General features: G+C 44.1%; 2 protein-coding genes across 5 annotated transcripts in view; one reads left to right on the top strand and one right to left on the bottom strand.

Annotated features, from left to right (window-relative positions):
• The window catches only part of LOC140208309 (uncharacterized), a 292,599-nt gene that overhangs the window by 102,436 nt on the left and 168,720 nt on the right, over positions 1-21,443 (top strand). The window contains 2 exon segments of the mRNA XM_072276898.1: positions 2,826-3,384; positions 3,721-3,984. Coding sequence (XP_072132999.1) covers positions 2,826-3,384; positions 3,721-3,984 — 823 coding nt within the window.
• LOC140208285 (uncharacterized) overlaps positions 9,288-21,443 on the bottom strand; it is a 37,709-nt gene continuing 25,553 nt past the window's right edge. For 2 of the 4 annotated variants that reach the window (XM_072276868.1, XM_072276867.1), the window contains exons 2-3: positions 15,031-19,221; positions 9,288-9,354 (exon numbers count right to left, since the gene is read on the bottom strand). In XM_072276868.1, the coding sequence (XP_072132969.1) occupies positions 17,525-18,814 (1,290 nt within the window). In that variant the 5' untranslated portion in view covers positions 18,815-19,221 and the 3' untranslated portion in view covers positions 9,288-9,354; positions 15,031-17,524. Of the gene's footprint in view, positions 9,355-11,991; positions 13,817-13,842; positions 13,931-15,030; positions 19,222-21,443 lie in introns of those variants that run through there. The other 2 variants (XM_072276870.1, XM_072276871.1) reach the window with 2 other exon arrangements.

Here is a 21,443-nt window from a genome sequence, read left to right as displayed (position 1 = left end):
CAAGTTAATAACGCATAAAAGAAACTCCCAGCTGCATGTCAACAAAGGCTATTTGTATGTGAGAGTATTTCAGTTTCTGTGGAGCCAGGTACCCATGCAGCTCACTGGGAACAGGGAATAATACAAATGGAGAGAGTCAAACTGAACCAGGTCACAGATTGGGGACAGTGGAAACATAGACAGGCTCGTTGGCCCACAAAGCTGTGCCGTACATGTCCTTACCTGAGAAATTACCTCTAATCTTCTGAGCTCCATATACCTGTCCAGGGGTCTCTTAAATGACCCTATTGTATCCACCTCTGCCACTGTCGCCAGCAGCCCATCCCACACACTCAGCACTCTGCATAAAAAAACTTGCCCCTCACATCTCCTCTGTACCCATTCTCATAGAGACAGAAAGAACATCAGAGAATTTGATGGTCATTCCAGATACCATCACTGTGCCCAGTTACGAGATGATTTCTCTCTCTAACTTGGTTTGAACTTCACTGTAACAGTGTGATGTCGGATCACACCTTGACTTCATCTGAACTGTTGTCCTACACCAATTGATGGATTTTGTAAATCTCTTTACAGGTTAAAACTGACAAGGAATTTGTCTACGGGAATCTCCAACACAACACGCTAGTTTTGCTGTCTCTGTCCAGATATTTAAGAAGTGGAGCAAGGGATTCACTCGATCATCCTTCCTGCTCAGACTGTGGGGAGGGATTCACTCAATCATCTGACTGACTGGCATTCCCATCATTTCACACAAGGGGGAACACATTTACCTGCTCAGTCAGTGGGAATGGATTCAGTTGGTCATTTCAATTGAAGGTACATCAGTAAGTTCACACTGGCAAGGCCATTCCCTGTTAGTTTTTGCTCTTTTGTTTGCTCTCTCTTTGGCTTTTATTTTGGCTTTAACTTCTCATTTCAGCCAGGATTTTGTCCTCCTTCCTTTGCAATGCTTCCACTTCTTTGGGATGTATCGATCACTCAGCTCCTGAATTGCTCCCAGAAACTCCAGCCATTGCTGCTCCATTGTCACTCCTACCTTTTCCCTTCCAACCAAGTTTGTCCAGCTGCTCTGTCATAGAAACATGGAGAGGTTCAGTACAGAAACAGGCTATTTGGACCATCTAGTCAATGCACTGGGACCTTCGCCCTCCATCCCCCTACCATCCAGGCTCCCATCAAAACTTCTTTTAAATGGTGAAACGGAGCTCATATTCACCACTTGTACTGGCATCTCATTCCACACTCTCACAACCATTTCAGTAAAGAGCTTTTCCAAATGTTCCCGTTAAATTTTCACCTTCCCCACTTGCCCATGATGTCTGGTTGTCATCCCTCCCAACCTGAGTGGAAAAAGCTGCTTGCATTTACCCTATCTATACCCTCATAATTTTGTATACTTCCAACAAATCCTCAAAGCAATGTATAATTTCCTTCTTTATGTTTAGAGCCTTTTTTAGATGTATAAGATGATGAGGGGCATTGATCATGTGGATAGCCAGAGGTTGTTCCCCAGGGCTGAAATGGCTAACACGAGGGGCATAGTTTTAAGGTGCTTGGAAATAGATACCGAGGGGATGTCAGGGGTAAGTTTTTTACACAGAGAGTGGTGGGTGTGTGGAATGCACTGCCGGCTATTTGTGTGAGTGTTCCAGTTACTGTGGGACCAGGAACCCATGCAGCTCAGTGGGAACAGGGAATAATACCAGCACAGAGAGTCAAACTGAGCCAGGTCACAGACTGGAAATGGCAGAAATGCCCCATTCTTATAGAGACAGGAAGAGCATCAGAGAATTTGATGGTCATTCCAGATACCAGCACTGTGCCCAGTTAGAAGATGATTTCTCTCTCCAACTTGGATTTAACTTCACTGTAACAGTGTGATGCCAGATCACACCTTGAAACTCAAGGGATCTCATCGGAAATATTGCCCAACACCCAATGATGGATTTTGTAAATATTTTTACAGGTTAAAAATGACAAGGAATTTGTCTACGGGAATCTCGAACACAAAACACCAGTTTTGCTGTCTCTGTCCAGATATTTAAGAAGTGGAGCAAGGGATTCACTCGATCATCCTTCCTGCTCAGACTGTGGGGAGGAATTACTCAATCATCTGACCGACTGGCATTCCCGTCATTTTACACGGGGGAACCCATTCATCTGCTCAGACAGTGGGAATGGATTCAGTTAGTCATTTCAACTGAAGGTACATCAGCAAGTTCACACTGGGCAAGGCCATTCACCTGTTCTGTGTGTAAGAAAGGATTCAGTCGGTATTCCCACCTGTGGACACACTAGTCATTTCGCACTGGGCAGAGGCTGGTCATCTGCTAAATTTGTGGGGAAGGATTCACTCGGTCATCTGACCTAATGGCTCACCAGCGAGTTCACACTGGGGAGCGGCCATTCACCTGCTCAGACTGTGGGAAGGGATTCACTTCGTCATCTGTCCTACAGAGACACCAGCGAGTTCACACTGGGGAGAGGCCGTTCATCTGCTCAGTGTGTAGGAACGGATTCACTCAATCATCCCACCTACAAGCACACCTGTCTGTTCACACTGGGAAGAGGCCATTCACCTGCTCCGACTGTGGGAAAGGATTCACTAATTCATCTCACCTACTGAGACACCAGTCAGTTCACACTGGGGAGCAGCTGTTCACCTGCTCAGACTGTGGGAAGGGATTCACTTGCTCATCCCACCTGAAGCTACATCAGCGAGTTCACACTGGAGAGAGTGCCTTCACCTGCTCAGACTGTGGGAAGGGATTCACTTGCTCATCCCACCTGAAGCTACATCAGCGAGTTCACACTGGGGAGAGGCCATTCTCCTGCTCAGACTGTGGGAAGGGATTCACTCGGTTATCTGTCCTACAGAGACACCGGCGAGTTCACGCTGGGGAGCGGCCGTTCACCTGCTCAGTGTGTGGGAAGGGATTCACTCGATCATCCCACCTACAAGAACACTGGTCTGTTCACACTGGGGAGAGGCCGTTCACCTGCTCAGACTGTGGGAAGGCATTCACTTGCTCATCTCACCTGAAGGTACACCAGCGAGTTCACACTGGGGAGAGGCCATTCACCTGCTCAAACTGCGGGAAGGGATTCACTCAGTCATCTGAACTGAAGGTACACCAGCGAGTTCACACTGGGGAGAGGCCGTTCACCTGCTCGGACTGCGGGAAGGGATTCAGTTGCTCATCCCAGCTGAAGGTACACCAGCGAGTTCATACTGGGGAGAGGCCGTTCACCTGCTCAGACTGTGGGAAGGGATTCACTCAGTCATCTGAACTGAAGGTGCATCAGCGAGTTCACACTGGGGAGAGGCCGTTCACCTGCTCAGTCTGTGGGAAGGGATTCACTTGCTCATCGCAACTGAAGGTACATCAGCGAGTTCATACAGGGGAGAGGCCGTTCACCTGCTCAGACTGTGGGAAGGGATTCACTCGGTCATCCACCCTACTGACACACCAGCGAATTCACAGTGGGGAGCGGCCATTCACCTGCTCAGACTGTGGGAAGGGATTCATTCAGTCATCTAAACTGAAGATACATCAGAGAATTCACACTGGAGAGAGGCCATTCACCTGCTCAGACTGTGGGAAGGGATTCACTCAGTTATCCACTCTAATGGCACACAAGGAAGTTCACAGCGGGGAGCGGTCGTTCACCTGCTCAGACTGCGGGAAGGGATTCACTCAGTCATCTGAACTGAAGATACATCAGCGAGTTCACACTGGAGAGAGGCCGTTCACCTGCTCCAAATGTGGGAAGGGATTCACTACATCATCTGAACTGAAGGTACACCAGCGAGTTCACACTGGGGAGAGGCCGTTCATTTGCTCAGTGTGTGGGAAGGGATTCACTCGGTCATCCCACCTACAAGCACACCGGTCTGTTCACACTGGGGAGAGGCCGTTCACCTGCTCAGTGTGTGGGAAGGGATTCACTCGGTCATCCAACCTACAGAGACACCAGCGTGTTCACACAGGGTAGAGGCCGATCACCTGCTCAGACTTTGGGAAGAGATTCCCTCAGCCATCTGCACCAAATGTGCACTATTGAGTTCACACTGGGGAGAAGCTGTTCACCTGCTGTAAATGTTGGAAAGGATGCACTCAGTCATCTAACCTTATGTAACTCTTGCTTCGGCAAGCAGCTTAATGTAGGAGGTGATAGCCCCCCAGCCCGGCCAAACTTAAGAAATCTCATTTGGGTGGATGCTGCTCGATGTGTCCCCTGTTACAAATCAGTACCCCGAAATAACAAACGGTACATAATATGTGAATAAACAATTGGGCTTTATAGTTCTTACTTTGACTATAGGGTTAGTAAAGAAAAAAAGAAAAAGGGCCCACTCTCTCCATTTGCGACTTCTCATCTCTCCCCAGCAAAAGACCGTGAAAATCTCTCTTCCAGACTCACAAGAAAGAACATTTCTCTCATTGGATAGCCCCGCACTCCAAAACCCTGTTATCTCTAGTCGTAACCTAAACATTGCTGCTGCAGAGAAACCATTACCTCAGCAGTGAAACATTACAGAGGGGCCATTACATTAACAGTGAAACCTCACAGCATGTTACACTTGTGACACACTACCAGGTTCACACTGGGGAGAAAGTTTCAATAAACTGCTTGCTGGATATTTGTTCGTCGCCATTGCTGAATGCAATTTCGAGAGTGACTGTCGGTGCTGAACTCTGCAATTATTGCTGATGCTCACCACACCCAGTTCTGCACCCTGGTCACTGAGTGTGGGAGGAGTTTCTTCTGCTGTGTATTCACCTTATTGGGACTGGAGTTTTATATGGACTGGAGTGGAGAGCGGCCAGTGAAGGAGTGGAGCTTTGAGGCTTTGGCTCGAGAGGTTCTGGCAGTTGGATTGTGCAGTCATGTCAATCAAGATTTGGATAGCTCAGACTCAGCAGACAGCAGCTGATTGGGCAATTGAAAATTGAAAAACTCAACAGACAAATAAAAAGAGGGGCAGCTCAAGTGGAGCGGCTAGTGAGTGAGTGGGCCAGTGAAGGAGTGGAGCTTTGGGGATTTGGCTCAAGAGATTTCAGCGAGCAGAGGCAGAGGATGACCTTGCTCCCAGTGAGGTAAGACCGGGTAAGTTTATTTAATTAATTAACCTAGGAGTCAGTAATAGAGGCAGTAGATAGGGCAGTCCAGTGCTCCGATTGCAGGACGTGGAAGTCAGGGACAGCACAATTTTCTCCGATGTCTACACCTGCAAGAGGTGCATCCAGCTGCAGCTCCTGTCAAATCGGTTCATTCGGGGGGCAGAGGCAGTAATAGATCAGAGTTTCAGGGAGACAGTCACCCCTAAAAGCCAGGAGACAGGTCGGGTGACTGTCAGGAGAGGGAAGGGGAATAGACAGAAAGAGCAGAGCACCCCTGTGGCCGTTCCCATCAACAATAAGTATACTGTTTTGGATATTGTTGGTGGGGATGACCTACCAGGGACAAATTGTAGTGGTCGCGTCTCTGGCACCGAGACTGGACCCTCAGCTCAGAAAGGAAGGAGTGAAAAGAGGAGAGCAGTAGAGATAGGGGATTCGATAGTTAAGGGGACAGATAAGAGGTTCTGTGGGAAAGATATAGAATCCCGGATGGTCTGTTGCCTCCCTGGTGCCAGAGTCCACAATATCTCGGATGGAGTTCTCGGTATTCTCAGGAGAGAGGGTGAGCAGCCAGATGTCGTGGTCCACGTGGGGACCAATGACATAGATAGGAGTAGGGATGAAGTCCTGAAGAAGGAATATGGGGAGTTAGGGGAAAAAAAGTGAAAAAGCAGGACCTCAAGGGTGGTAATCTCAGGATTGCTGCCTGTGCCACGAGACAGAGAGGGTAGGAACAGGAAGTCATGGCAGTTGAATGTGTGGCTGAAGAGTTGGTGCAGGGGGCAGGGGTTCAGATTTCTGGAGCATTGGGATCTCTCCTGGGGAAGGTCTGACCTGTACAACAAGGACGGGCTGCACCTGAACTGGAAAGGGACCAATATCCTGGTGGGCAGGTTTGTTAGAGCTGTTGGGGAGGGTTTAAACTAGTTTGTCAGGGGGGTGGGAATCAGAATGTGAGTGCAGAGATGTGGGTAGAAGGACAAGGGCATGATGCTGTGTGTTCTGAGTTGGTGAGGAAGGACAGACAGGGGACAAAACATACATGTAGCCAGTTCGAGGGGTTGAAATGTGTCTATTTCAACGCTAGGAGTATTAGGAATAAAGGGGATGAACTTAGAGAATGGATCAGTACATGGAACTACGATGTTGTGGCCATTACTGAAACTTGGCTGGAGGAAGGGCAGGATTGGCTGATGCAGGTACCGGGGTTTAGGTGTTTTAAAAGGAATAGGATGGGAGGTAGAAAAGGGGGGGAGTAGCATTACTGGTCAGGGATAGTATCACAGCTGTAGAAAGGGAGGACGCTGCAGAGGGAGTGTTCACTGAGTGGGTGTGGGTGGAAGTCAGAAATAGGAAGGGATCAATCACTGTGCCGGGAGTAGTCTATAGGCCCCCAAATAGCCCTCGGGACACCGAGGAGCAGATAAGCAGGCAGATTTTAGAATGGTGCAGGAAATACAGGGTTGTAGTTATGGGTGATTTCAACTTCCCTCATATTGACTGGCACCTCTTGACTGCAAGGGGGATAGACGGGGCTGAATTTGTCAGGTGTGTTCAAGAAGGATTCTTGACACAGTATGGGGACCGGCCGATGAGAGGAGAGGCCATACTGGATCTAGTTCTAGGTAATGAACCTGGTCAGGTGGCAGACCTCTTGGTGGGGGAGCATTTTGGTGAGAGTGACCACAACTCCCTTAGCTTTAGCATAGCTATGGAAAAGGATAAAAACAGACAAAATGGGAAAGTGCTTAACTGGGGAATGGCTAACTATGAATGGATGAGGCAGGAACTAGCGAGAGTAAATTGGAAACAGGTGTTCAAAGGTGAAAGCACAGAAGTAATGTGGAGGAAGTTTAGGGACCACTTGTGCAGGGTTCAGGATAGGTTTGTCCCACTGAGGCAAGGAAAAAATGGTAGGAAAAGGGAATCATGGCTGACGAAACATGTGAGGCAACTCGTCAAGTGGAAGAAGGAAGCAGATGTTAGATATAAGAAGCAGTCAGAGCCCTGTTGGTCGCTTTTCGATTGCTCCTACCCTGTTTACTTAATTGTCTCCTACCAGTCTTTTTTTTTGAAACCTTATTATAATACTTCAATACTGCTTTACTGTGGCTGGGAAAAGAACCAAAGCATTTGCAAAAGAAAGAGAAACAGAAGATGAATCCCCAGTCACTTTGGATTCAATCAGTGACTTCCTTAAATCGCAGAAATAGGAATTCTCTGAGGAGTTTCAATGGCTTAACAGCAAATTGGATACAATTCAACAAACTTTATTTGAGCATGAGAACCAAATTCAGGAGAATACTGCGAAGCTAATGACACTTGAAGAGGACATTGAAGATACAATTAAACTCTGCAAAGAGTTATCTTTATCCAGTGATAAAATGCTGAAAAGGATCATCAGTCTCGAAAACAGGAACAGGAGAAATAACTTGCAAATCCTGGGTCTTGAAGAATCAGTTGAAGGCGCTGACCGTTCGAAGTCTTTGCAAACTTTCTGAAGCAGATTTTCCCAGCTTTATTCACTTCTGAGCCGAAGCTCAATCGAGCTTTTCGCTCTCCGACTTTGAAGCCGTTGTCCTCAGCGGCGAAACCCAGATCGGTCGGACTAACCTTTCAGGAGTTTCATATTAAGGGCCTTTTAATTTGCCATACCCGGCGACAAGGAATGATTGATTTCCAAAGTTACATGGTTAGATTTGTGGAAGACTATTCACCTGAAATTTTGACTGATTGCATGAAATATAAAGAAGTTATGTTGGAATTTTATAATGAAGGATATAAACCATCCCTTCGGTTCCCCGCTCATCTGAGTATTGTTTTGAAGAACGGATTGTGAAAAAGAATAAAGTCAGTTGAAGATGCAAAAGATTTTCTGAAGGATGAAGTCTAAAACTGTTATACTTCTTATTTGATCAAGTTTTTTCTTCTGTTAATATGAATTTAAAATAAGGTTTCATTAAGCTTACATTTGGCTGTTCATATATTGTCTTTTGTTTTTTTTGATACTACTTTATTTTATCCCTTTTTGAGGCTTTATTTTAATACAGCTTTTTTGGATTTGTTTAAAGTGACCTTTTCATATTTTCGAATACTGAGTTCTTTTGCTTTTTATGTTGTGTATTGATAGGGACATAATGACCTTGCAAGACTGGAGTTTTTTCTGTCAACAGGATTTTTTTGGGGCCGGTACTTAGTTCTTAGCTCACTGACTGTCTATTGGTCAGCTTTCTCGCTTTGGATGGGGGAGGGCGTAGGGCCTATTTCTCTCTGGGAGCTGTGTTGGGTTGAATATATAATTGTTTGAGATTCCTGCGCCCTAAGGACAAAGAGTTTTCATTCTTCTCACATGTTTATCATTCTTATTCTCGAATTGATTACTTTTTTATTGACTCGTCTAATTCCATCTGTAATCGACTGCAAATATGACATTATCGCCATTTCAGATCATGCTCCAGTGAAACTTTCTATCAAGTTAATGGATACCACTTGTACTAATAGGCAATGGTGATTTAATTCCAATTTGCTTCAAGACCTGTACTTTGTTAAATTTATGAAGGAACAGATTGATTTCTTTTTTTCCAACTAACATTACGGAAGAAATTTCCAAAGGCACAGTTTGGGATGCTTTTAAAGCTTATATCTGCGGACAGATTATTTCTTTTTCTGTTGGTTTAAACAAACATATTAAGAATGAAACATTTTTGTTGGTTGATAAAATTAAAGAAATTGATAAGAAATATTCTATTGCTCCTAGTAAGGAGCTCTACAAACAGAGAGTCGAACTTCAAATGGAACATAACTTATTATTAACATCCTCAATTGAAAATCAATTAATGAAAACTAGAAATAAGTTCTATATTCATAGTGATAAATTGGGTAAATTATTAGCTAATCAATTGAAAACTACTTCAGTTAAATGTCAAATTATCCAGATTCGTAAACATGATGACACTTTGACAGTTGATCATGACGAGATAAACAAAACTTTTGAAGAATTTTATATTTCTTTATACAATTCTGATTTTCCTCATGACTCTAACACTATGCATGATATTTTAAGGAAATTGAACTTTCCAAAATTATCACACAAAGAATGTTCAACATTAGAAACTCCGATGACAGATGAAGAAATAACAATGAATTCTGGCAAAATACCTGGTCCTGATGGTTTTACAGTGGAATTTTTAAAGTTTTTTTTCCTCTATTCTCTCTCCTTGGTCATCTAGAATATTTAAAGAAGCAATCAGATTAGGTAAATTACCACAATCATTTTATGAAGCTTCTATTTCTTTAATTCTTAAAAAGAATAAAGATCCTACTGATTGTGCATCATACAGACCGATATCGCTTTTGAATGTAGACTCCAATTTTTTTTCTAAAATATTAGTGACTAGGTTAGAAAAGGTACTACCTCAAATTATCTCTGTGGACCAAACAGGATTTATTCAAAATCATTATTCATTTTCTTAATATTAGGAGGTTAATGAATATTGCTTATACTCCTTCATTTAACACTCTGGAATGTATTATTTCATTAGCTGCTGAGAAGGCTTTCGACAGAGTTGAATGGCCATATTTAGTTACTGTGTTTGAGAAATGTAATTTTAGTCCGATATTTATATCTTGGATTAAATTGATATATCATTCCCCTGTAGCTTCTGTTTGTAGTAACAATCAAAGATCTTCCTTTTTTTGTTTATCTCGGGGTACTAGGCAGGGATGTTCATTATTATTTGATATTGCCCTTGAACCTTTAGCAATTGCCATCCCAGACTCACCTAACATTTTTGGTATTACCCATGGAAATGAAATGCAGGAGTTATCATTATATGCAGATGATTTGTTATTATGTATCTCTAATCCTGGAAAATCTATTCCTGTTACTTTATTCTTGTTGGCTCAGTTTAGTAATTTTTCTGGTTACAAATTTAAGCTTAATAAGAATGAACTATTTCCCTTAAATATGCAGGTTTCTATTGATGGATGTTTACCATTTAAATTGGTTACTGACTCTTTTATATATTTAGGGGTTAAAATTACGAAAAAGCGTAAAGATTTATTTAAAGCTAATTTTTCTACCTTTAATCGATCAGATTAAACTTTTGTTTACTAAATGGTCACCAATGTCTTTATCATTGATCGGTCAGATCAATGTTATCAAGATGATTATTTTGCCTAAGTTTTTATACGTATTTCAAGTGGTGCCAATTTTCATTCCAAAATTATTTTTTGATAATGTTGATTCCAAAATCTCCTCATATATATGGCAGAACAAAAATCCTAGGTTAGGCAAAGGACATTTACAGAAATCTAAAAAGGAGGTGAGGTTTAGCTTTGCTGAATTTTAGATTTTACTATTGGGCAATTAACATTTGATATTTAAATTTTTGGTTATGAGACTTGGACGCAACTTCAAGTCCACGTTGGGTGAGTCTTGAATGTAATTCTTTACAAGGGTTTTCATTGGGTTCTATTTTAGGGTCTTCGCTTCCCTTTACTCTTTCTAAATTGTATAAACAAATGGATAACCCAATAGTTAAATATACTTGACATATATGGTTTCAATTTGGAATTCTTTTTGGGTTGAATCAATTTACTTTAGCAAGTCCTATTGTATCTAATTTCTTTTTTCAACCCACTACTATAGATTAAGAATATTTGGCTTGGAAAATTAAAAGTAGAGTACGATTTTGTGATTTATTTTCAGATAATTGTTTCACGTCTTTTGAACAACTAATAAATATAATTTGCCTAGATCTCACTTTTTTAGATATTTACAAGTTAGAAATTTTTCTAAAATACTGTTTTTTCTACCTTCCCGAATTTACAAACGTTTGTATATTCAATGGATATTTTGGAAAAACAAAATTAGATTTAAAGCCTCTTCAGAATGGTGTAATAGCAATTATTTATGATATAATTATGAAAATATGTCTAATAAAAATCAGAGTGATTGGGAAAGGGAACTTAAGATTATTGTACCAATTGTAAAATGGGAAAAACATCTTCAATTAGTTAATTCATCTATATGTGCGAAACATGCGTTGATACAGTTTAAAGTAGTAGATAGGGCTCATATGTCTAGGGATAAATTATCTCGTTATTATTCTCATATAAATTCTATCTGTGATAGATGTCACTCTGAGATAGCTTCTCTAACTCAAATGTTTTGGTCATGTCCTTCGTTGAAAAAAATATTGGAAATATATTTTTGATATTATCTCAACTGTTTAGAATATTGACCTACAACCTCACTCTATTACTGCCATTTTTGGGTTACCAATGATAGAATCAAGTCATTTAACCCCTTCAGCTCGTCGGATGATTGCATTTCTTACATTAATGGCTAGAAGATCCATTTTGCTGAATTGGAAAGAGATTAATCCTCCCACCACATTTCATTGATTTTCTCAAACTATGTTGTGTTTAAATTTGAAAAAAAAAATTAGAAGTGTTGTTTATGATCCCTCTATTAAATTCGAAGAAGACTTGGAGGCCATTTATTAAACATTTTCATATGATGTAACTTGACCTTTTCCAAACTTATTTTATTTCTTTGTAATACATGGTGAGAGGAACGGAGTCAACAACACTAATGGTTCCCTTTTTTTAACGATGTTACAAAACAGCCCATGCCTTTTTTTAGTTTAGTTGATTAACATTGTTTATGTTAGTTTTTTTCCGGGATATATTTTTGTTTTTTTTTTTCTTTTTCATGATTTTTTTATATAGATTTCTTTGTTTTATATTGTTCATCTGTATCATGTATGATAGGGAGATTTAATACTCATGTGTCAACTGGGCTTATATTTAACTATGAAAATTACAATGCTGTATTCCCAATAATTTTGTATCAATACTGTGGTATGTTTATTATTATGATACTAATAAAGATTGAAAAAGAGAAAAAAATATATATGATTGTTTGTTTGAATATCTTACTTTATGGTTTGCTTTCTAGTTTTAATAAGTCATGGCCAGATATTTTTAGTTACATGTTGATTAGTATTTAAAATGGTTTGAAATAGTAACCTATTTAATTTGAATGTGAAAGGGCTGAATCACCCCACCAAAAGGAACAAAGTGTTTGCTTATATTCAAAAATTAAAAGCACCTTTTTTTTTTTACAAGAAACACACATACGCAGCTGTGATAGCTTACGTTTTTTTTTACTCGGTGGAAGGATATGCAATTCCACTCTTCGTTTAATGCAAAATCATGTGGAGTTTCGATTTTTGTAGGCAATACAATTTCCTTTATTCAGCATAAAGTTGTTTCGGACCCTAATGGTCGATTTGTTATTGTATCGGAGTTCAGACAGTAAATTGATTGTTTTTGCTAATGTTTATGCCCCCAATGTAGATGATCTATGATTTTTTGAAAGTCTATTTTCATTTTTGCCAGATTTGTGTACGTACTCCCTTGTGATGGGAGGAAATTTTAACTGCTGGTTAGATCCAGTATTAGATCGCTCATCTATTAAACCAGCCACACTTAATAAATCAGCTTTGTTTATCCAATCGTTTCTAACTATATGTGGTAGAGTTGATGCTTGGCGATTTCTTCATCCGACGGACAGGGAGTATTCTTTTTTTTCTCTCATGTCCATCATACTTATACTGGGATTGACTTTTTTTATTGGTAGTCAAATGATTCTGTTAGTTCAATCGGTTGAATATAAAGAGATTGCTATCTCTGACCACTCTCCTGTAATTCTATTTTTTAAAGCTTCCTGGTCCTATCCCCATGAGTAGATTTTGGCAATTTAATTTAACTCTGTTATCCGATGAAGATTTTTTAAACATTTATGGAGAATCAAATTACTCTTTATTGTTGAAGAAAATATGTTGGAAAAGACGTCTAGCCTTATCATATGGGATACTTTTAAAGCATACATCTGGGGTCAAATTATTTCTTATATCACAAACATCATTAAAAAAGCTAACAAAGAAAGAAATGAATTAGCCAATCAGTTAAAGCAACTGGACCATAAATATGCTTCAGTTCCTGATCCTGAAACATATAAGAGACGTACTGAAACTAAAACTAAATATGATCTTTTAATGTATCCAATTGAAAGCCAACTTTTAAAAGATAAGATTAGATTATGAGGACACTCAGTCCTCGTTTGTCATTTAGTAATGCATGCATTAAGAAATGATACAATGTTCCTCCAGTATATTACGGAAACACAAGACAGACCAAGACTAAAACTGACAAAAACCACATAATTATAACATAGTTACAACCCTGCAAAACAATACTGTATTTGATAAAGAGCAGACCATGGGCACGGTTAAAAAAAAAGTCTCAAAGTCCCGATAGCCCCATCATTTCACACAGACGGTAGAAGGAAGAAACTCTCCCTGCCATGAACTTCCAGCGCCGCAAACTTGCCGATGCAGCACCCTGGAAGCACCCGACCACAGCCGACTCTGAGTCCATCCGAAAATGTCGAGCCTCCGACCAGCCCTCCGACATCCAGCACCATCTCTGCTGAGTGCTTTGACCCTGGTCCCGGCCGCCAAGCAACAGGCAAAGCCAAGGATTCAGGGCCTTCCCCTCCGGAGATTCTGGATCGCACAGTAGCAGCGGCAGCGAAACAGGCATTTCAGAAGTTACACCAGATGTTCCTCCGTGCTTCTCACATCCGTCTCCATCAAATCAGTATTGTGCACAGCATCCTACTTGACAAATAACAATATTCATCGCTGGAGTGGTCGCTGTGCGCTTCGTCACGCCACCGTCTTCTCTCAGTCAACTTTATATTCACGGAGATAAAACTGGTAAGCTACTGGCTAATCAATTGAAGCCATTTTCAGCCAATCGGCAAATTAAAGAAATACATAAAATTAATGGGGACATGACAACTGACCACCTTGAAATTAATGACACTTTTAGGGAATTTTATTCTAAATTGTATAGTTCTGACTCTGTTAATGATAATATTGCAATGAATAATTTTTAGATCAATTAAATATCCCAAATCTTTCATTAGATCATTGTAGGCAATTGGATCAACCTATTTCCCAGGAGGAAAGTGCTCAGGCTATTTGAGAATTGCATTCTGGGAAATCCCCAGGATCCGCTGGATTCTCTGGAGAGTTTTATAAGGCTTTTTCCTCCTTGCTTATACCACACTTATGTTCTACCCTTACAGATTCCTTTAAGGCAGGGAGACTACCGCAGTCTTCTTACGAAGCTTCCATTTCGCTCATTCTCAAAAAGAATAAGAATCTTACTGTATGTTCTTTGTATAGACCAATCTCTTTACTCAATTTCGATACTAAAATTTTATCCAAAGTATTGGCTCGCAGACTTGAAAATATTATATTGTAGCTGTGTGCTACACACAGCGCTAAAAATAACCACACGTAGTCGGTGAGTTAGGGTTGTGATAAAAGAGATTTATTCAAACTTCGCGGCCTGCTTTAAAGCCTTCCTGTTCCCGCCCTCCCTGGGTGGGACTGCTGTGGGGAATGCATAATCACAGACCCTTAACGCGCACGGGATTTCCCCCCTGCTGCTGAAGATGGCCTGGCGCCCTTTTTGGGGCCGGCCTCTCTGCCAGCGCGCGCCGGTTCGTGTGTGCTAGAAAGTGGGTCACCACGTAACCACCCCCCGCCCCCAGAACCGGCGATACCTCCCCCAATGTCCACAGTCTGGATTGGCCTCTGTTTGGGAGGTCTGCCCCTGCGCCGCGGTGCCTGAGCCTGGACCAGCTGCGCCAAGTCCACATGGGCCGGTTTGAGTCGGTCCACCGTGAAAACCTCCTCTCCCCCCCCCCCAATGTCCAGCACGAACGTGGACCCGTTGTTCCTGATCACCTTAAACGGCCCCTCGTAGGGCCGCTGTAGCGGTGCCCGGAGTCCGCCCCGTCGTACAAAAAGAAACTTACAGTTCTGCAGGTCTTTGGGTACGCAGGTCGGGCTCTGTCCGTGCTGTGAAGTGGGGATGGGGGCCAGGTTACTGAGACGCTCCCGTAGTCAGACCAGGACTGCTGTGGGTTCTTCCTCTTGCCCCCTTGGGGCTGGTATGAACTCTCCTGGGACGACCAGGGGTGCGCCGTACACCAACTTGGCTGATGAGGTGTGCAGATCCTCCTTGGGCGCCGAGCGAATTCCGAGCAGGACCCAGGGAAGTTCATCCACCCAGTTAGGCCCCTCCAGGACGGCCATGAGAGCCGACTTCAGGTGACGGTGGAAGGTATTTGTGTGGTGTAGCTGCGATCCTAAAAGGCTGGCCATAGCCGACCACAGGCTGGAGGTGAACTGGGCACCCCTGTCGGAGGTAATGTGGGCAGGTACCCCGAAGCGGGCTACCCAGGTTGCGATCAGTGCTCGGGCACAGGATTCGGAGGTGGTGTCGGTGAGCGGGACTGCCTGTGGCCATCTGGTGCACCAGTCTATCATAGTTAGGAGGTACCGCGCTCCTCGTGATACTGGCAGGGGCCCCACGATATCCACATGGATGTGGTCGAACCTCCGTCAGGTGGGTTCGAACTGCTGCGGCGGAGCCTTGGTGTGCCACTGCACCTTGGCCGTTTGGCACTGCATGCACATTTTGGCCCATTCACAGACCTGTTTACGCAGTCCATGCCACACGAACCTGTTGGCGACCAGCCGGACGGTTGTCCTGATGGAGGGGTGCGCTAAGTTGTGAATGGATTCGAAAACCTGCCGGCGCCAGGCTGCTGGGACGATGGGGCGGGGTTGGCCGGTAGCTACGTAACACAGTAGGGTCCTCTCACCTGGGCCTACGGGGAGGTCTTGGAGCTGCAAACCGGAGACTGCAGTCCTGTAACTGGGGATCTCAGCGTCTGCCTGCTGTGCATCTGTCAGCGCTGCATAGTCCACCCCCTGGGGCAGGGCCTGTATGGTAGGTCTGGATAGTGTGTCCACCATGACGTTGTCCTTTCCCGGACATGCCGGATGTCCGTCGTATATTCGGAGATGTAGGACAGATGTTGCTGCTGGTGGGAAGACCAGGGGTCGGACACCTTAGTGAACGCAAAGGTAAGCGGTTGGTGGCCTGTGAACGCAGTGAAGGGCCTACCTTCTAAGAAATATCTGAAATGCCGGATTGCCAGGTATAGTGTCAATAGCTCCCGGTTGAAAGCACTGTATTTGAGTTCGGGTGGTCGTAGGTGTTTGCTGAAGAATGCCAGGGGTTGCCAGCGACTCTCGATGAGTTGTTCCAGCACTCCACCAACTGCTGTGTTGGATGCGTCCACCGTGAGGGCAGTAGGAACGCCCATTCTGGGGTGCACTAGCATCGCGGCGTTTGCTAAGGGTTCTTTGGTTTTAACAAAAGCGGCTGCGGCCTCTTTATCCCAGGTAATGTCCTTGCCCTTACCCGACATCAGGGTGAACAGGGGGCGCATGATTCGGGCTGCTGAGGGGAGGAAACAGTGGTAGAAATCCACCATACCCATGAAACGTCGACTGTACTTCTTCCTAGAGATGCTGCCTGGCCTGCTGCGTTCACCAGCAACTTTGATGTGTGTTGCTTGAATTTCCAGCATCTGCAGAATTCCTCATGTTTAGGAATGATGGTGCTTAGTTCTCTGAAGGTGGAATCTCATGTGGATAGGGTGGTGAAGAAAGCTTTTGGTTTGCTGACCTTTATAAATCAGAGCATTGAGTATAGGAGTTGGGATGTAATGTTAAAATTGTAGAAGGCATTGGTAAGGCCAAATTTGGAGTATTGTGTACAGTTCTGGTCACCGAGTTACAGGAAAGATGTCAACAAAATAGAGAGAATACAGAGGAGATTTACTAGAATGTTACCTGGGTTTCAGCACCTGAGTTACAGAGAAAGGTTGAACAAGTTAGATCTTTATTCTTTGGAGCGTAGAAGGTTGAGGGGGGACTTGATAGAGGTATTTAAAATTATGAGGGGGATAGATAGACTTGACGTGGATAGGCTTTTTCCTTTGAGAGTAGGGGAGATTCAAACAACTGGACATTAGTTGAGAGTTAAGGGGCAAAAGTTCAGGGGTAACACAAGGGGGAACTTCTTTACTCAGAGAATGGTAGCTGTGTGGAACGAGCTTCCAGTAGAAGTGGTAGAGGCGGGTTTGATTTTGTCATTTAAAAAAAATTCGATCGGTATATGGACAGGAAAGGAACGGAGGGTAGAGGCAGGTAGATGTGACTAAGTGAGAGTAAGCGTTCAGCATGGACTAGAAGGGCCAAGATGGCCTATTTCCATGCTGTAATTGTTATATGGTTATATGAACTTGCGGGTGTCTCTGTAGGTTGGACAACTGAGTGACTTCCTTCTCAGACCGAGCAGGTGAACGGCCTCTCCCCAGTGTGAACTCACTGATGTATCTGCAGATCAGGTGATCGAGTGAATCCCTTCCCACAGACTGAGCAGGCGAATGGCCGCTACGCAGTGTGAACTGACTGGTGTCTCAGTAGGTGAGATGCCTGAGTGAATCCCTTCCCACAGTCTGAGCAGGTGAACGGCCTCTCCCCAGTGTGAACTCTCCGATGCACCTTCAATTGGGATGACTGAGTGAATCCCTTCCCACAGTCTGAGCAGGTGAACGGCCTCTCCCCAGTGTGAACTTGCTGGTGTCTCTGTAGATCAGATGATCGAGTGAATCCCTTCCCACAGACTGAGCAGGTGAACGGCCTCTCCCCAGTGTGAAATCGCTGGTGTTTCAGTAGGTCAGATGACAGAGTGAATCCCTTCCCACAGTCTGTGCAGGTGAACGGCCTCTCTCCAGTGTGAACTCGCTGATGTACCTTCAGATGAGATGATAAATTGAATCCCTTCCCACAGACTGAGCAGGTGAATGGCCTCTCCCCAGTGTGAACTCGCTGATGTACCTTCAGTTTAGATGAGGAAGTGAATCCCTTCCCACAGACTGAGCAGGTGAATGGCCACTCCCCAGTGTGAACTGACTGGTGTTCTTGTAGGTGAGCTGACTGTGTGAATCCCTTCCCACAGTCTGAGCAGGTGAACGGCCTCTGCCCTGTGTGAACTCGCTGATGTATCTGCAGATGAGATGACTGAGTAAATCCCTTCCTACAGACTGAGCAGGTGAACGGCCTCTCCCCAGTGTGAACTCGCTGATGTATCTGCAGATCAGGTGATCGAGTGAATCCCTTCCCACAGTCTGAGCAGGTGAACGGTCTCTCCCCCGTGTGAAGTCTCTGATGCACCGTCAGTTGAGATGACGAAGTGAATCCGTTCCCACAGTCTGAGCAGGTGAACGGCCTCTCCCCAGTGTGAACTCTCTGATGTTCCTTCAGTTGAGATGACGAAGTGAATCCCTTCCCACAGTCTGAGCAGGTGAACGGCCTCTCCCCAGTGTGAACTCGCTGATGTATCTGTAGATCAGATGACCGAGCAAATCCCTTCCCACAGTCTGAGCAGGTGAACGGCCTCTCCCCAGTGTGAACTCGCTGATGTGCTTGTAGGTTAGCTAACTGTGTGAATCCCTTCCCACAGTCTGAGCAGGTGAATGGCCTCTCCCCAGTGTGAATTCGCTGATGTACCTTCAGTTGGGATGATCGAGCGAATCCCTTCCCACAGTCCGAGCAGGTGAATGGCCTCTCCCCAGTGTGAACTCTCTGATGTACCTTCAGGTTAGATGACTGAGTGAATCCCTTCCCGCAGTCTGAGCAGGTGAACGGCCTCTCCCTGGTGTGAACTCGCTGGTGAGCCATTAGGTCGAATAACCGCGTGAATCCTTCCCCACAAATTCAGCAGATGACCAGCTTCTGCTCAGTGTGAACAGACTGGTGTATCCACAGGTGGGATGACCGACTGAATCCCGTCTCACACATAGAACAGGTGAATGGGCTTGTCTCAGTGTAAACTTGCTGATGTACCTTCAGTTAAGATGATGGAGTGAATCCATTCCCACTGTCTGAGCAGGTGAACGGCCTCTCCCCTGTGTAAGATGACGGGCATGCCAGTCGGTCAGATGATCAAATGAATCTCTCCCCACAGTCTGAGCAGGAAGGATGATCGAGTGAATCATTGCTCCACTTCTTAAATATCTGGACAAAGACAGCAAAACTGGCGTGTTGTGTTCGAGATTCCCGTAGACAAATTCCTTGTCATTTTTAATCTGTAAAAAGATTTACAAAATCGATCAATGAGTGAAGGACAACATTTCAGATGAGATCACTTGAGTTGCCAAGGTGTGATCTGGCATCACACTGTTACAGTGAGGTTCAACCTAAGTTGGAGAGAGAAATCATCTTCTAACTGGGCACAGTGCTGGTATCTGGAATGACCATCAAATTCTCTGATGCTCTTCCTTTTTTTATAAGAATGGGGCATTTCTGCCATCTCCAATCTGTGACCTGGCTCAGTTTGACTCTCTCCATTGGTATTATTCCCTGTTCCCACTGAGCTGCATAGGTTCCTGGCCCCACAGTAACTGAAACACTCACACACAAATAGCCGGCAGTGCATTCCATGCACCCACCACTCTGTGTGAAAAACTTACCCCTGACATCCCCTCAGTATCTATTTCCAAGCTCCTTAAAACTATGTCCCCTGTTGTTAGCCATTTCAGCCCTGGGAAAAAAACCTCTGGCTCTCCACACGATTAATGCCCCTCATCATCTTATACATCTAAAAAAGGCTCCAAACATAAACAAGGAAATTATACATTGCTTTGAGGATTTGTTAGAAATATACAAAATTATGAGGGTATAGATAGGGTAAATGCGAGCAGCTTTATCCACTGAGGTTGCGTGGGATGGCCAGAGGTCATGGTTAAGTGGAGAAGGTGAAAATTTAATGGGAATATTTGGAAAAGCTCTTTCCTGCAGTGGTCGTGAGAGTGTGGATTGAGATGTCAGCACAAGTGGTGAATATGAACTCGGTTTCACCATTTCAAAGAAGTTTGGATGGGAGCCTGGATGATAGGGGTATGGAGGGCGATGGTCTCGGTGCAGGTAGTTGCATTAGACCAGCGGTCCCCAACCACCGGGTCGCAAAGCATGTGCTCCCGGGCCACAAGGAAACAATATGATTTGGTGATATGAGTCAGCTGCACCTTTTCCCATTCCCTGTCACGGCCACTGATCAGCCATTACGCATGTGAGGTCATGACCCGCACGTCATCTGTGTCAGCGCGGGAAGGAGATCAACTCCTCGAGCTTGCAAATGACGGCGGGCTGAAAAGTATGTTTGACATAACATCCCTGTCGGCATTCTGGATCAAAGTCAAGGCTAAATATCCTGAAATAGCCACGAAAGCACTGAAAACGTTGCTTCCATTTCCAACATATCTCTGCGAAGCGGAGTTTTCTCCAATGAATGCAACGAAAACTAAATTGCGGAATAGACTGGACAGGAACTCACTTCGAGTATCGCTGTCTCCCACCATCCCTCGATAGGACCGTGTTGTCGCAGGGAAACAAGCCCAGGGCTCCCACTGATTCAGCGATATTGGTGTGTTCCAATGATCTTATATATTCATACGGGGAAAATATGTGCTGTGTGTTTAAAATCCAAATGTTACTTAAAATGTCATGATGCTATTGACTTACCTATATAACCATATAACAATTACAGCATGGAAACAGGCCATCTCTGCCCTACTAGTCCGTGCCGAACGCTACTCTCACCTAGTCCCGCTGACCTGCACTCAGCCCATAACCCTCCATTCCTTTCCTGTCCATATAGCTATCCAATTTTTCTTTAAATGATAATATCGAACCTGCTTCTGCCACTTCTACTGGAAGTTCATTCATCACTTACTTCAAGCTCCTCTGATAATTGACTTATCACTATATTCATGCGAGGAAAATATGTGCTGTGTGTTTAATATTAAATTCGTTAGATAAACCCTTTTAGAAACAAAATTGGGTGTATTAGCCATTTATCACCTATATTCCAGTCGTGATTAACACAGCCCCCCCCCCCCAACTCCTGCCACTCCGAACAGAATCACCAAAAAGGATTTGCAGGAAAAATCGGCAAGTCACGACGCGCATGCGCACTGGTGCCCGCGCAAGGCTTCATGGTCATTGTAGTCTTTCTCTGGGTAAACGCAACGTATTTGACTGCTACTCTTGTCCGTTGGCAACCCTACCCACCAACACCCCCCCCACCCACCGGGTTGGCCGGTCCGCAAGAATATTGTCAATATTAAATCGGTCTGCAGTGCAAAAAAGGTTGGGGACCCTTGCATTAGACAGCTTAAATGTTTTTTCAGCATTGACCAGATGGGCTAAATAGCCTGTTTCTATACTGAACTTCTCCATGTTTCTATGACAGAGAAGCTGGCCAAACTTGTTTGGAAGGGAAAAGTTGGGAGTGACAACGGAGCAGCGA

Source organism: Mobula birostris, chromosome 13 (assembly GCF_030028105.1).
Source record: "Mobula birostris isolate sMobBir1 chromosome 13, sMobBir1.hap1, whole genome shotgun sequence".
NCBI lineage: Eukaryota > Metazoa > Chordata > Chondrichthyes > Myliobatiformes > Myliobatidae > Mobula > Mobula birostris.
Note: the sequence above shows the minus strand (reverse complement) of the source record. Positions and strands in the feature narration are given on the sequence as shown.